Here is a 17,356-nt window from a genome sequence, read left to right as displayed (position 1 = left end):
AGGCTCTAGGTAGGACTAAAATCTTTGAGATGATTGTTCTCTAGAAGCAGAAACAATACCATGGCAACATTCCTCAGCATCTGCTGCCCGTAAGTTAAATTAGATAATTTTCCTATGACGTAATCTGGTCTGGGGAAAGTCCCTATAAATTACTGTAACTCCAAGTTTTGAAAATCTCATCAGCATTTCAGGCTTGTCTTGCCTCCCACAGCCACCCACAAGCAACAGATTTTCTCTTTCACAGTCTCCAGGTCTTACTGAAAGCTGCATAGACCAAAGTGACATTAAAAAACATCATGGTAAAGTCTTCAGAGCAAGCCTTTAGTTAAAGGCATTCAAAAGGCTAAATTAAGAGAGTTTTCATTTATGCAAATTAGAAGAGCATAACATCCTATTTAGTGAATTTTCTTAATACCTACTTATTTAATTTAATTATTCCATATATTAATAGTAGCTGACAACAAAGAAAAATACAAGAGGGAATGATTATAATTTCTTTTATGTTGACATTGTTTAATTGGTTTAAATTAAATCTGTAGTACCTATTAGGATAACAATTTCAAAGTAGAAATGTTATCCTCTAATATCATCTACTTTGTAGATAGCTATTGGCACGTAATCTTACCTTTAAGACAAGGTTTCGAACAGTATAGCTATCACATTCGTTTACATTGATAACCAGAACCTCGACTTTCCCATATATTCCTCTCTTTTCGGGCCAGTACAGCACACATTTCTGATGAAGGAGAAAGAACACAGCAAATATTAATAATGTTCATTGGCCTTGGAGTACTTCCCATTCAAGCACCTCAAGAGTTTTTATTTAATTAATTTTTTAAAATCAGATGTAAATTTTTACAGTTCTGTGACTGTATTAACACCATTGAATTGTACATATTAAACTTGATTTTTATGGTGTGTAAGTTACATCTCAATAAAGTCAGTTTTTAAAGTATCAAGTTTTGCATGTTCCTGCCAAACACGGTTGCTACTAATCCCATACCAAAAAATAAAGGCAGAATTGCCCAAAATTCCACAGGGAAATTAAGAACTAATTAAGAACTTAATTAGGAATTGAGAAATTAATATCCGCATATTAGTTGATCATGTAATGACTAGAAACAGAAGAAATGTTTTCTCACGATGATCGAGGCAAGTCACACTTTCCCGCCTCCTCGAGTGGAAGTGACTAATAGGAGAATCTGTAATGTGTTAGGCGCCACAGGATGGAGCTCCTCTTGGTTGGAAAGCAGTTGTAATGACAACTGATGTTTGTGTGGGAGTATATTTTTCAGGACCAATGGTTTTTTCACCTATGGGGTCCATTATAATAGATGTGTAACAAAGTTACTTTAAAACTATTTTTATAATGGATCCTCTTTGGAGGGTTTAATAACTGTAATAATAGTCATATTGCAAAGAAGGTAATATAATATGGAGGTTAAGATGCAGGCTTTGAGGCCAGAGAGCCTGGGTTCACATTTTGGTTTTAGCACTTATTAGCTGTGAATCCATAAGCAAGATAACCTCTCTGGCCTCAGTTTCTTCACGATTTACTATATGGAAAGCACTTAAACCAAGCCAGGCATACAAAAAGTACTCAAAACATTTTGCTGTTGTTATTATTACTATTGCTATATTTTATAGTTACTGGGCTTTATAATTCTGACCTAAAGTGATTAGATTATTAATTATGCATTAGGTCATGTATTAAATATTATATCTAAGCTATATTATTAAAAGAACTACAAAATGAGATTCAAGCACAAGTATTATTTATTATTTTGCCTTTTAACCAACTGCAAAAAACCAATTACAATTTTTACCACATATTTTAGTGATTAAGAATGTAAAGTGTGACAGTACTGTTTTATTGTGAATTCCAGGGAAGCAATGTTAATTTTAGAAGTATCGCTTAAATAGCACATGAAAATGCTCAACGTTGCTAATCATCAGAGAGATGCAAATTAAAACCACAATGAGGTATCACTTCACACCTGTCAGAATGGCTCCATCAACAAATCAACAAACGACACGTGCTGGCGGGGGTGTGGAGAGAGGGGAGCCCTAGTGCACTGCTGGTGGGAATGCAGACTGGGGCAGCCACTATGGAAAACAGTATGGAGGTTCCTCAAAAAATTAGAAATGGAGCAGCTGTTTGACCCAGTGATTCCACTCCTAGGAATGTATCCTAAGAATCCTGAAACATTCATCAGAAAGGATATATGTACCCCGATGTTCATAGCAGCCCAGTTTACAATAGCTAAGATCTGGAAACAGCCCAAGTGCCCATCAGTAGATGAGTGGATAAAAAGGCTGTGGGACATTTACACCATGGAATACTACGCAGCTGTAAAGAAGAAGGATCTCGTGCCCTTTGGGACAGTATGGATGGACCTGGAGAATATTATGCTGAGTGAAATAAGCCAGGCAGAGAAAGACAAACATCACATGATCTCACTTATATGTGGAATCTAAAGAACTTAATAAACTGGTGAACAGAATAGATTCAATGACATGGAAGCATAGATGAGACTGACGAATGTCACAGGGATGGAGGAGGGCGGGGGGGTGGAGGGGGAGAGAGTAACCAAAGAATTTATGTGCATATACACACAACCCAAGGACATGGACAATGGTGGGGAGAGGGACTGGGCAGGGGGAGGGGACAGGGTGGAACGGGTCATTGGGGAGGAAAAGGGACATCTGTAATATTTTAAACAAACAAACAAACAAAAAATATCAAAAATAATAAAATAAATAAATAAATAGCACTAGTTTCTTCCAAACACACAGGCACACTCATAGGGAAACTCCTTCACTTGTTGCCTGCAATCAGGACCTTTAAGTGTTCGGGACACTTGTTTCTTCACATGTATGTCAAAAGCATATGATCACACTTGAAAAAAATTAAGAACTTACAATTCAAAAAGGCAGCAAAAGAATCACATAATTACAGAACTAAAGGAAAAGACATGCAAAGTATCAGAAACACAGATTTGGGATTCTATCATGCTCATTACTACTAACGATTCCACAAGCTAGAGTCACCAAGAAGTCACTTTATACCTGATTGACTCACTGTTTCTTTCATCCGTTACAATAAAACCATATTTGCACCTTCTATATTCTGGTCTTTTTCCAAACAAAGTAAATCATTTTCACCTCTATTTACGTGAGCCCCACACCTGTCAGGCAATCAGGCTAAAGGCTTACTCTGGCTGACATAACGTTAACATTAAGAAAGAAAAAAAAAACCTTTTAAAAATAGAGCAATTAATTTCCCTGCTCATTTATGAGTTGTCAGATGTCTAAAATTTCCCCAGTTTGTTAAAGATGATCATACTAACCAACTTGCCTGGCGTCCTTTAATGAAGCATCAATTATTTCTCTGCAAGACCCGACCTATTGTATATTTTAAAACCCTTTCCTCCCGGATGAATCCAAAAAGAGACAAAGAATCTTGAAAAAAGTACTGAACAAAAAAAAGAGGCATTCAATGGCCCAGCAGCATGGCCTACGCGCCCCATTGTCCACGATCAGACCTGAGCGGCAGGCCCCTCTTCGGGAAGGTGGTTCTCAAAACAGGCAGGAGAGGCTCCGAGGCAGCAGCTCGCAGCCTGCACCCCGACTTGCAACAATGCTCGAACAGGCCTGTGCACCCACTTGATAAATGGAAGCGCTGCTCCCTTCGCTCCCAAGCTTGCCGGAGCCTCTTGAATGTTTTTCCTGACTCTTTACCAAAAATGCAATTGGCAGCCAGCTCCCAGTAGACAATGCAATATGACTTGTTCATTCAAAGAACCCTTAATTAGCATCCCATCTCCTTTCTGAGATACAATAGCTTATTTTTATACACTGAATACAGTTTCCCCTGTTTTAGGAGAACACAGAAAAAGAGACCCTATGAGTGTGGGTGCTTTTGAATATGAGGACGGGGAGATCTGCAAGTGCAGTTGTTTCTAAGAGCACAAGTTCAGGTTCAAATTATTTTCGTGAACAGCTTTTTAGGGTTTCTCCATTGTGGTGCTAACAATGGTATAAAAGAGACAGCAAATGCAAGGAAGGAAAAATGCTCTCCTACAGATAATATTGTGAAACGACATTAATTGTAGGTAATTCGAAATAGCATGCGATCTAGCAGAATACAACTCCAAATCATCACTATTCTTCTGCTAACTGGGCTGATCCTTTCAGTTAAATTATCCATTAATTCCAAGAATTCATGATTTGGAGGAAAAAAAGGTTTCAGAAGGCCATGTGTCTCTTGTGCAAACAAATAATTGGCAAACCCTGACTATAAGGGTTCTGGACATCAACCAGATATTCATCAGTGGTTCAGAGCCTAAAAAGACTGCATTGCGAAATCATATTTTTCTGATTTTTTTCCTTTGACCCTCCCTCTCACCCCCACCATGTTAGGGCTATTTGGGCATAAAGAAGGAGGTCTAGCTAGTAGTTTAGTTGCCTGAAAAAAAAAAATCTCTTTTTAAGTTACTTTCTTTTAAAATTCTATGCATGTAAAATCAAAGAGATTTTGCTCTATGAGCTAAAGACATGTATCATCACGTAGAGAGTGGCTCTAAATAAATAGAAGAAGGGCAATTTCATTTGGGTACATTAGCATATGAGAAGGATAGACTGGGTCAGATTATCTACTGTTCTTACTACTGTACTTACTATTATTCCTGGCGATCTAACTAGATATTACTAACATAGGTACAGCAATTTAATATTAAAAGTACCTTTACCAAGAGATCACTGAACCCCTTTCATAATCATTTAAAAATATATATATATCTTGATTTCAGAGAGAGGAAGGAAGAGGGAGAGGAAGAGAAACATCAATGATGAGAGAGTCATTGATCGGCTGCCTCCTGCACGCCCCCTACTGGGGATCGAGCCCACAACCCGGGCATGTGCCCTGACTGGGAATTGAACCCCGATCTCCTGGATCGTAGGTTGAGGCTCAATGGCTGAACCATGCCGGCCAGGCTCTTTCACAATCATTTGAGTTAGGTAGCAAGTATTATTATTTATTATTATTATTATTTTAATTTAATATCATTTTACAAGACAGGAAACTGAAACTCAGATGTTTTGCCAGGGTCTTTGGGAAAATTTCCTTGGGGGCTAGGACCCTCTGAGCAAATATCACTTGATAAATTCGACTTGTCCAATCTCTATCTCTTATCTGTACTTTTGTCTAAAGCTCTAGACATTTATTTCTAGCCACTTAGTAGACTTAACCATCCAAAGGTCTCCAGGAGTCCTCAAACTTAACAGTAAAATTTGGAACTCATTTCTTTTCTCACAAATCTTCCCTTGCTGCCCATCTAGGTTCGTGACATCACCTTCCACTCAGCCTCCCAGCCAGAAATCCTGAGAGCAAACTCTTACTTGAGTTCTTACGTTCCATCAGAAGCTAAGTATAGTGTCTTCTATCTCTGGAACAACTTTTAAATCTGTCCCCTTTTCTCAATACACTCTTCCATTGCCTTAATTCTGCACCTCATTACCTGTTACCTCGACCGTTGCTACAACCTCTAACCTTTTTCCCTGCTTACCTGTGCTTTTCTCAAATCCGAACCCTGCATCCTGCCACCAATTATATTCCTGATACACAAATTGCATTGTCACCCTATTTTAAAACATCTGTAGTGGCTCTCTGCTACCTACACAATAAAGCCCAAAGTTTTTTTTGTTTTTTTGTTTGTTTGTTTAACATAGTCCTGTATCTTTGGCACAACTTAACATTCCAATCTCATCTCCCTTCAGGTCCTACTAAGCTATGCTCAAGCCACACCAAACTGCTCAACCCATGCAAGCCATGTTGTTTCCTGTCTACTTTTGTATGTCGCTGCTCTACCTGCATTGTTTCTTCCCTATTAAAAAGCTGTAAGGCTTTGTATGAGCTATTTGGCCAAATAAATGTAATAAAAATTAATATTTTCTATAATTTTATCAGATAGAGAAAGGAAGGGAATGAAAGAAGGGAAAATTTAAAATATGATTTTTTTATATGGCTTTTTGAGATTAAACTGTTTGCTAAGTGCTGACTAGGTCAATCAAGGGCCTAAACGAGATGTGTAAGTAAAGTCACATAGTTAGCTCACATGAAAGCTGCATGGAAATATAGAGGAAGATAAGGCTGTATATACTTGAGGGAAGAATTATGGTAGGCCAATCACCACGCGATTCCCTCACTTTATGAGAGAGAAATTTGGTAATTTACTGCTCGCTGAGGCCAACAGTGGGTTTGCTTGCTTTCTAATGTCTTGCACAATTATTTGGCCTGTTATGCTGGGGCAATAATTAAATGCACGAGCTTTGGAATCGAACAAATATAGTTTAAAATTTGGTCTCCATCACTCACTAACTTTGAGGCTTCAGGCAGATGGCTTAACCTCTCTGAGCTTCTTGTTTCTCATCCATAATAGAGGGACAGCAAAACCTACTTTGCAGGGTTACTAGAGAAAATAACTGGATTAATGTATGATTTGTGTTTTGCACATACTTTCAATAAATAGTAATAGTAAAAAGTATCTTCCACAGTATATGTAATAAGATCAACATTTACAGCTACTTCCTTTCTTAGAAAGAAATGAGTGGGGCACCAAGCAATGTCCAGAGGTGGTCTGAGGATTTTGGAAATGTGCAAATAATATTTCCACTTTTGGACTGGCCCAACTCCAGGTTTGCAACAGTTCATGTTTAAAAGACTTTGAACACTATGTTTTTAATGTTCTCTTTTTTTAGGAGGAATTCCCTTCTTCTTGCAATTTATCTAAACGAAGGAACTCAATTTTTACCAGCAATACAATACAATATTTCTTGCAATATAACTGATTTTTCAGCTTCATTTTTGGAAGTTTTTGTTTATTCTCATTTTATAAAAGATAACTATGAGAATTATTGGGATTATTAAATAAGAGCTGGACATTGTTCCTTCATTTATTTATTTATTTAAAAGTAGAAAGGTTTATGAAGATATAAAGCCTGGGAATTTCTAAAGATAACTCCACCTTCATTTTTTTGGGAGGAAATTATTTTTGTCTATCCTAAACAATGACGCTTCACACAATTGAAAGTTGGCACGTTTTTGGTAAACAGCATTTTCCTGGGAGTGTAAAGTCTGCTGCATTTTTCTTTTGAGCCAGACTTCTCAGTATCATTTTGATCTGTAAAACATCAAACGTTTCCTCTATTGTATTATATTTACGTCTTTGGAGAGTCTGGATGGAAAGGAATTTTAATTTTAATTTTAATTTAATGAATAGTTGACAATGAAAACGTCAACATTTTTACTGCAGTATCTGGTATTACGACTGGCCACAGGGCAATACACATAGAAAACACAATATACTTAGCTTTGATATTTCCGGAAGATATATCCCAGACATTTAAAAAGACAAGAGGCTAAAAATGTAAGGCAAAAAATGAATACCTGTCCAATTTCTAAATTCAGTCAAAGGGAAAAAGAAAATCCTCAATCACCCTTTAATGGGGTCATTATTTTTTTTTTTAAATCCAGCTTTCAACAGATCCACTTGCTTTTCCTACGGAGAATGTGAGTTCTGAGAGTGGCACCGAGGGGTAGCTCCAACTAAGATGAGGCCGACAAAGAAAGGCCAAGAGATGCTCGCTTCCCTCCCAGGCGCAGAACAGTCCTGAGCGTCATCAGTGGGCCAGTTCACTGCAGCATTGACACGCAGGTTTATCTCCTGCAGCCCTTCTGTCAGAAAGACAACCTTGGTCTTGGGGACAAAGAAGAATTAGGGCTTTGGCATATTCTCCAATTCTCCTCCTTACTAGACATCTTTAAAATATGTCACCTATTAACCTCCAGGGAATGCTTTCTGACTAACCAACAGTCTTAGCTGCTCCTATCCTGATGAAAGAAACCCTGGTTCAAGAAGTTGTTAAAGCGCTAAAGACATATTTCTGACTTTTTCTGTAAAAGTGAACAAATACATCACAACATTCGAGGACTGAAATGCTCAAGACAACAAAAATTATGATTTGGCTTACAGTTACTACAACCTATTCTGTCTGTAATCCTTGTGATATATTGTTTCGCATATGCTTTGCCAAGTGTTGATCCTCAATAAATATGCAACACTGACAAGTCAGAAATGTTTTCTGTGGGAAATGTAATTTATTTGTTTCAAAACATTTACATACTTAAACTTACATAATTACATAAAATTACAGTGCTTTTTTGATGTTCATAATATATGGCTTTATTTTTAATTGAAGAGGAAACAGAATTAGTAAGGGTATGAAGGTGCTTTGAGAAAACACATTGTGACAATGTATTGAAAAAACTGTAATTCAACACAAAGTAGGCAGGGGTAATGCACTCTACTCAGATCTAGGAAATGCTGCTAAAATCTTGCATAAATTCTGGGTTGTCAGTTACTTTCTTCCATCCCTCTGTAGGTGTCATTCAACTGGTTACCTTGGTTGTTAAAATAGTCTCTGTTCAGTTCTACAGATGTGCCTAGTTGTAGATTTATTTTGAGGTATCCAGACTAGGACTTATAGTGTTTCCCAAATTTGAAAGCTCACGTCTTTCATCAGTTTTGGAAAATCCCTTGCCATTATTTTGTCAAATATTATTCTTTTATATTCTCCTTTTGTTTCTCTGCAAACATCCATTAGACATATATTGGACATTTAAATATTGTCCTCTCTGTGTCGTAAACTTTCTTTCACATTTTTGGTCATTTTGAGCTTCTAGGTAATTTCCTTAGCTCTATTTTTTTAATCCAGTAATTATTCAGTTGTGTCCAGCCCACTATTAAACCTGCCTAATGAGATTTTCTTTCTTATAATAGTGCCTATATAATAATTATTTCTAGGACTCTTTGGTTTAAAATTTTCAGTGGATCAATTTCTACTGTTTGTTGCTTCTGATTTTTCCTTCTGTGGTTTACTTGTGTGTCTCATGATTTTGACTCAGGAGTTTATGTTTGGTTGGGCTTTTCTGTAGAAATTCTGTAAAATAGATGCTGAGGGTGTATGCATCCAAAAAGGTTTTGCCTTTGTTTTTGTAAAGTGCCACCAGGCCTTACCAACCCAGTATTACTTTTTATGTGAATTACTCCACTTGGTATTTCCTGGTTTTTGAATTCTGAATACTCAAGAGAACCTTTTTATTTACCCCAAGAGAAGCCTGGACTAAGACAGATTAATTTCCTGCCATAGTCCTATTTTGGTAGGCGGGTTTATTTTTGTGGTTAACCTTTCCACTGGAGGCACAGCTCTTGCAGGTGCTCGCTTTGTGGAAGGTCTCAGTTCCAACTCCTGGCTTCTGGGAGTCATGGGCTTGGCCTCCATTTCTTGTATTGTCATTAAAACACAAGTAACCTGTGATTCTCTGATTTTATGCCTTTTATTTTGTTTTTAACTGCTGGAATTTCCTTTACTTTTTTTTTCAAGCTTAGCTATGCCTGTTATTTCATATTTTACCCAGTTAAACCGATTTTGTAATGGAAGGTTCTCAGGTTACCTAGCCTGCCATATTAGCTATGCTCTATGGACGTATACACACAAAGAATACACCCTTTAACTTGGAAGAATCTTTTCCTATCACGAAGGTAAAATGCCATGAATATTAAACAACTGTTCAGGAATTGTCAGTGACTTAATATGTTTGATAGATGAGAGTGGGTGAAACAGCTAAGATTATGGGTTATTTTTATTATGCCACTTCAGGCTTTCATATAAGATTCATAGAAATGCATTCATTTAGTAAACTATGTAGTTAATTAGATATATGCCTTCATCTACTGGCCCAAAATATACTTTTTCCCCCAAAATAAAATTGAGGGGAAAAAATCCATCATCTATTGTAGCAAAAATGGAAGACAACAACAAACTTTTAAAAACTTATGAATTGCTGTTGTGAGCCTGGAGTTTCTTGATTAGCAGTTGGATTATATTATACTCAGGGTTACAACTCATCAACGTGGTAAAAGGAAAAATTCAGTCTTCTTAAATTCTTATTGTCATGGGGAAGCCCTGATGTAGTAATTTTGACAAGACAACAAACACAAAAGCTGACTAAAATCAGACTGTAAATTATGCCAACAAGGGGACAAGACACCCTAAAATGTAAGTGGTACCCAGGACAGCACCCTTTGGGAATGACACAATTTTATTTTTATGATGCAAAATTCAGAATGAGTATTCTGTCTGTAAGTTAGGGTCTTAGAAAAGATGACTAGTGTGGAACTATAATCTAATTTTGTCTCTTCCTTGGAATTCTTATAAAGATATTGAGAAAGTTGCTTGGCTTTAATAACTTCCTTCAAATATTTCTTCAAATCCCACCCTAAGTAACACTGCAGCTTACCCTTCCTCCGCAGCCCCTCCCTGCAGCTCAGCATACCCCAGTCTATTTTTTTTCTATAGTATTTGTCCTTTCTAATATTTTTATGAATTTATTATGTTTATTGTTTTTGTATGTCTCCTCCGCCACCCCCAAGGAAGTTAAAATCTATCAAGGGCAGGAATCTTTGGGTGTTTTGTTTACTAATATATTGCCAGAAACTAAAATAGTACCTGTCACAAAAATTACTTGAGATAAAAATGAATAATTTTTTTCCCCATGGCCCATAAATCAGGGTGATAATTCATGGCCCATCATTTCCTTACTGAGACATATGGATACGTATGAGAAATGTGTACTCAATATATATTGATTTATTTGAAAAAAAGTCGTTATTCATAGAATACCCCCAATTACCATTTTGGGAAGCATAAAGTGACCTACTGTTTACATGCCTTAACATTTCCATCTTAAATCCGTTATTAAGAACATGACAATTTTTCTTACAGAATATGTCTTCCATAGCAACAGAAAAATATGTAACATTTAGTACTTGGGTAAAGGTCATACCTCATTTTTTTCTTTGAGTTTTGTGATCATAACAATCACGGGACTATCTTCCTGCCAAACCATCTGCCAGAAATCATTCACGGTGTTGATCATGGGGCCCTGCGTGGCGATGAACGCTTTCTCTTCGCCACCGTAGCCCTAGTTCCAGTAAAGACACAAAAAATTGGCTTTGAAATTCATGCCTTGTACTGAAAACTTAGGTAGACTATCTTCAGAACAAAATAGCTCTGCTCGCCCAAAAGCAACACAGATTTCTGCGGCTTAACCGATTCCAAGGCTGCACTCCTTGCCCTTTGCCCAGGGAGCCAAGCGCAGCTTCCAGTGTGGCCGCCCTAATGCCCGAGTGTCACCAAGAGCCCCGCGGGGCCCTGCAGCCCCTGATGCGCAGGAGAGGACTTGCTGTGAAAACCCCACTACAACGCTGATTATGACTAAGCCAACAAAAACCCTTGCTAGTAACCGAGTTAAGTCAAAATTAATCTAGTCTAAGGAAAAAAAATATAACCTACAATTCCAAACAGTAAGTTGACAAGCTGCTCATCAGAAAGAAACTGATATTTACTTACCCTAATATAATTAGCATTAATGTAGGTGCTCAAAGAATCAGTGACATGTTTTGGTCTTAAACACACTCGGCTGAGGGGATCTAATGGAGAAAACAAGAAAGGATACGTCAAACCGATACATTTAATGTGTTCAACCGTGTTAAATACATTACTCTTTTAAAGTTTCTTAGCAGCACCACCACCAGTGCACAGTACACCTGCTGGCGTGCGTGCTGACTGCTGGCCTGCGGCAGTGTTCGTTGCAGTGCCCGTGTGTCTGTGTCTTGATGCATCCGTGTTTCTTGAGGGACATTTGGGCCCATCTCGACCTTTGTTCTTCCTGTAAATCTAACCCGTGAGCCTGAGATGGTGAGTTTATACTTTATGCCACTCTTTGTGGGTTTCTGATTCTCGACCCCATTTCTCACCTGTGCTCCTTTTCTTGCTCTTTGGGTTTGGAATGTGCCCCAAATCTCCCTCCTCTCGTCTCCCTTCTGTCCTGCCCAGTGACAAAGCTTTGGTCTGACCCAAATCCCATCTCACTACTTGGAGGACGCTGTCGTCGGTTACCATGTGTTTGTTCACTGACAGCACAAATAATCTGATGTTGAATAGATTATTACAGTGTCTTAAATTCTAAAACCGTTTTCCATCAAGAAGTTGAAAGGCTCATTGTGAACCGTGGTGCAATGGAAAATATGATAGTTATTTTTACCAACATTTGCATACATGAATTAAGATCAAATCATCTCTTTATGACTTCTTTAACCTGATACATTCTGAGCCTCTCGAAGGCAAGAATGGAGAGCTTTTATTATCTCGGTAAGACCCAGTGTCTTGCACAGCGCTTATATATACAGCACACACTCAATAAATGTCTGCGATATTGATTTAAATAGTCCCTTCCATTTTTCAAAAAGCTGGTTTTATGCATTCCCCTCTAGCAGTTGTTCTGTTTTTCTTCTTCTCCAGGCAGGTAAATTCCGAGGGTTTTTATACCCGCTGTTTTACCTCCTCACCTACAATTCCAGTCTGGTGTACACTCCAATCTGTCCTAACCCTAGTCTTATGCGGGCACTGCTCTCGCTCATGTCGCCCCCGACCCTTTTGTTACTAAACCCAATGAGCCCACTATGGGTGTGTTTTTTTTCATGACCTCTCTGTGGCATTCAAAAAATATTGACCATATATATCTTTTTTGGAGTTCTCTCTTCCCTTGGATTCTGGGTCACAACATTTTGAGTTTCCTAACTCTTCGATGGTCTGTTTCAATCTGCTTATTTCATCTGCCCCCCTTAATGTTGCTAAATCTAGGACCCAACTTGGCTCACTTTTACCCTCATTTGACACTTCGTTAGGTAATGGATTTATTTCCATGGCTTTAAGTATTACCTATATCCTGAGGACTCCAAAATGTTTATCTTAGGCTTGACTACTCCCCTCAGTTATAGACCATGTTTTTCTATTTCTCCTTTCCTTCTAGACACACCACAGGTTTGCGAGACTGCACGTGCCCCACGCGTCCTTGTTAACCTTCTGTGGCGCTCTGTTAGGTGGGCCACCGCAGCTCCAGAGCCCATGTTGGAAAGCTCGTAGTCCTCCTGGACTCGGCTTTAATCTCCGGATCCAGTTATTCAAATGCTCTCTGCTCTATCTCCTGACATGCTCTGGGGCCTATCTTTCTGCTCCCTTTCCGTGGCTTTCCTCTTAGCTGGGGCCTGAGCGTGCTGTCTGGTCTTACAGCTTTCAGTCTTGTTTTCTAATCCATCGTTTTTCATAGCTGCCAAGGTGGTCTTTGTAAACAAAACCTGATCACATCCTTCCCTTGCGTGAATGCCACAGCCGTATTCCCCAAACTCTTACCTGTAGATCATTTCTTCTGTGACATATAGAATTAGGTCATGCAATTTGTAAATGAGGTCGTCTTTAAAAGAGACGTTCCAGTAATCAAATAAATACAGGAAACACCGAATTAAACAAAGTTGGACCACATTCCTTCTCCTGCAGGACTTTTCAGGGATTTTATTATGCTCATGGATTTTGTGAATTTCCAAGAAGGTATTACATATAAACTCGTTTGACCACTGAATTAATCTTATTTAGAATACGTATTGACAATTCAGACAGCCCAGAGCAGCATAACCCAAGAGAACTTTCTGTGATCATGGAAATGTCTCTCTCTGCACTGTCCAAAATTATAGCCGCTAGCCATGTGTGAGATGAGCCATGAGCACTTGAAATGTGGCTAGTATGAACTGAAGAACTGACGTTTCAATTGTAGTTAATTTAAATTTAGATTGACAGAGCCCCATGTGGCCAGCGGTTGAGCTGCTGGACAGTGCAGATCTAGAGAATGAAATAGAAACTCCTCAGCGGTGCAGCAGGTCTTTATCTTTCCACACAGCCCCATCAATAGCCACTTTCCCACATATTCCATATGTTCCCTTTCCACAAACCTAAGGAAATCTCCCAAATATTCCACGTTCTTGCAGATTTTATGCTTTTGCACATATTATCCCCCTGCCTTCTTTGCATGGTAAAGTCGTCTTCATTCTTCAGGGTTCAGTTCACAAAGCACCTTCTCGAAGCCTTCCCTGGACGTCCCAGGCAGAATCAGGCATTCCTTCCTCTTTCAGGCTCCCTGAGTCTTATTTCAGCATTTACTGTCCCGTATGTCAGATACTTAAATATCCGCCTCCCCTCAGTGGATTGAGGTGAGCCCCTTGGGTGCAAGAGCTATATTTAATTAACTTTGTATCCTTTGTGATTTCTATTTGGTATGTGGCTCATAAAATGTTTAATGTCAGAATTAATTTCTATTAGAGAGAGTAAAACACTGCTTTTGACTTTCTAGATTTTTTTTTCTTAGCAAAGGGGACAGGAAAACTTTCATTCCTTTTCAGTATCCACTGATTATTAGAAGTTTCCACAAACACCCTACACCACTCAGCATATAAAATTTCCTTCAATTTTATAATATAGGCAATGTATATGATTTACTCAACCCTATAAACTGCTTAGAAGCAGATTCCCTGTCAAGCTAAATTAAGTTCCAAGTATTTAAAGGTTTCCAAACACATATATATTTTTAAAAACAAGAATACAACATATGACTGAGTAGGAGAAAATACAGGGTTCCAAGCAAAGCCTTTTAAATGTTATCTTGGACTAATAAAACAGCCAAAGATTAAAATTTTTTTTATCATCATCATCATTTTAATGTTATTATTTTCATCACTTCTGTTTTAAATTTTCATGTTATGCATTTAAGTCTACATATTAGTCAAATTCACTATAATAATTTTTATCAGAACAGATAATTCTAGGTTCTGTGCTTGATATTTAGCATACCACTTATGATACCTCTGGGTAGTATCAATAACAATTACAAATATTTATTGAGCACTGGTCATTTGCCTTCCTCTCTTCTGCTCCTTTTTATTTTCTCCCTTCTCTCCTCCAGCTCCCCCCTCCCCCCTCCCCCTCCCTCCCTCCCTTCTTGTCTTTCTCACCTCCCTTCTTCCCTCCTTCCTGTTTCTTTCTTTCCCCTTACCAAATTATTGAACACATATGGATCTGAAAAATAGAACATGTGACCTTTCCCCATCCTGGTCTCTTTAAATACCTCTGGTAATCCTAAGTCTTCTATTTCACAAACATGGTACCTGGGTCCTGGTGTTTTGATTAGCACCATGTAGGATTTGGTCAAAGGCTATTCTGTGTGCTTAAGATTTCGTCCCCAGGAAGAAATGTGTTTGAAGCGTGAAGTCAAGAGAAGGAATGATTAGGCGAGGGACACGTGTATGACTGCTAGTGATGGGCAAAGGCAGGGGGGAGAGGAACAGGGTCGCTTTCACAGGTGAATTCGAGATACATGGGGAATGAAAGGAAAGGTAGGGACTGACCACACCTTCAAGGTGACTGACAGTCGTCTTCAAATTTAATGCAGGGGAGAGAGAGGATTCCAGCTCTGCATTGTCCAACATGGTAGCCATTAGCCACATGTAGCTAATTAAAGTTAATTAAAATAAAATTTAAAAGTCATTTCCTCGGGTGCAGTAACTACACTTAAAGCACTCAATTGCCACATGTGCCTAGTGGTTATCCCAGTGGAGATTTAAAACATTTCCATCATTGCAGAGCATTTTAGTGGACAGTGCTGATCTTGGAAATGGAAAATGTGATTACATAGAAACTCATTTTTTAAGTTCCTTTTGAAAATTATAAAAGAAAACAGGGCTCTTGAATATGTTGTTTTTGCAACTGTAAATTTTTCTCTATATAAACAGTGTCCTTACTTTCTGGAATTGGTTCTGGGGTTAATGATAGCTTCATCTTGTTTGTTAGAGAGGGAAAGGAGAAATTAACATTAGCTGAAGGCTTACAATTAGTTGGAACTTTCCTAGGAATTTTATACATACTATCATTTAATTCTCCCAATAGTCCTATAGGGAAGTATTATTATCACTATTTTTTAGGAATAAAGAAAGGATGACACAGGAAGATCAAGTAGTCTGCCTTAAATTGTAAATGTTTTGCCAGGGTAGGAAATCAAATCTAACTCCAATATTTTGCTATAGCTACATAACTTGTCTTAATGAGTAATTTATTTTCATATCTATTCTGATCTATGCACTTAATATAATAAAATGAGAAACATAATTTAAGTAGGAAACATTACTAGACATTAAAACTTTAAATCTAAAATGGCCAGAACAAATAGGGTTCTTTAATTATATATATTGTTTTATATTCATATAAATAAGTTGACTACATGAAACAAATATACATAAAATTTATTATTATTATACTTCATTGTTGTACAAACAATTTCATATTAATATATGGTCAGTTTTTCCCCAATGCTTTTGTGATTTAGAATGTAAACATATGCTCATCACTAATGTTTGTTTATATTGCAAAATAATTTTTTAAAAATATATCTTTATTGATTTCAGAGAAGGGAAGGGATAGGGAGACAAAGAGATAGAAACATCAACGATGAGAGAGTCACTGATCGGCTGCCTCCTGCGCGCCCCTGACTGGGGATCGAGCCCAAAACCCGGGCATGTGCCCTGACCAGGAATCGAACCCTGATCGCCTGGATCCTAGGTCCATGCTCAACTGCTGAGCCATGCTGGCTGGGCAGAAAATAATTTGATATAAACTTGACTGTAGCACTTTAATCTACCACTTAGAGTGTTCTGAGCTGGGCTGACACTGTCCTCAGAGAAGCAGCTATAATTTAACTGGTTCTTGGCCATTCACATTTCTGTTGCAAAACATTCTCAAAATTATGTAACCTCACTATTATGTACAAGCTGACAAGCTTCAAAAGTGAAAAGGTTATTGTATATAAATGAACAAACAATACAGAAACAGACTCATACACACAGAGAACAGACTGATGGCTGCCAGCAAGAAGGGGGAGTTGGGGGACTAGGTGGAAAAGGTGAAGGGATGGAGAAGTAGAGATTGGTAGTTGTAAAAGAGTGATGGGGATATAAAGTACAGCATAGGAAATATAGTCAATAATATTATAATAACTACGTATGGTGCCGGTAGGGTACTGGAAATACCAGGGGGAACACTTTGTAAAGTATCTGATTGTCTAACCACTATGCTGTACACCTGAAACTAATATAAAATAATATTGAATGTAAAAAAAAGCTTATGATAGGTCAAAACAATACAATCGTAACAGTTAAAATCTTAATAATTTGCTAATTATTTTTATGTAATATTTCAAACTTATCTCAGATTAGAGTCCAAAATAAGCCATATAGAACAACTTTGCATATTTACGCTAGTCTTTTTCTGATGATGTTCAGCCAATGGTGTGGCTTGTCCAAGCCATATTTACTAAATTATGTTTTGTGCAACAGAGTGTGGGGTTGGTATTCAA

At 37.9% G+C, this 17,356-nt stretch overlaps 1 protein-coding gene across 1 annotated transcript in view; it reads right to left on the bottom strand.

The window, feature by feature from the left end:
• PTPRR (protein tyrosine phosphatase receptor type R) overlaps nucleotides 1–17,356 on the bottom strand; it is a 222,690-nt gene that overhangs the window by 21,153 nt on the left and 184,181 nt on the right. Inside the window, exons 9-11 of the mRNA XM_016198918.2 lie at nucleotides 11,473–11,552; nucleotides 10,907–11,044; nucleotides 626–736 (exon numbers count right to left, since the gene is read on the bottom strand). Of these exons, the coding sequence (XP_016054404.2) occupies nucleotides 626–736; nucleotides 10,907–11,044; nucleotides 11,473–11,552 (329 nt within the window). The remainder of the gene's footprint in view (nucleotides 1–625; nucleotides 737–10,906; nucleotides 11,045–11,472; nucleotides 11,553–17,356) is intronic.

The sequence above is a fragment of the Miniopterus natalensis genome, chromosome 2 (genome assembly GCF_054644295.1).
Source record: "Miniopterus natalensis isolate mMinNat1 chromosome 2, mMinNat1.hap1, whole genome shotgun sequence".
Classification (NCBI taxonomy): domain Eukaryota; kingdom Metazoa; phylum Chordata; class Mammalia; order Chiroptera; family Miniopteridae; genus Miniopterus; species Miniopterus natalensis.
Note: the sequence above shows the minus strand (reverse complement) of the source record. Positions and strands in the feature narration are given on the sequence as shown.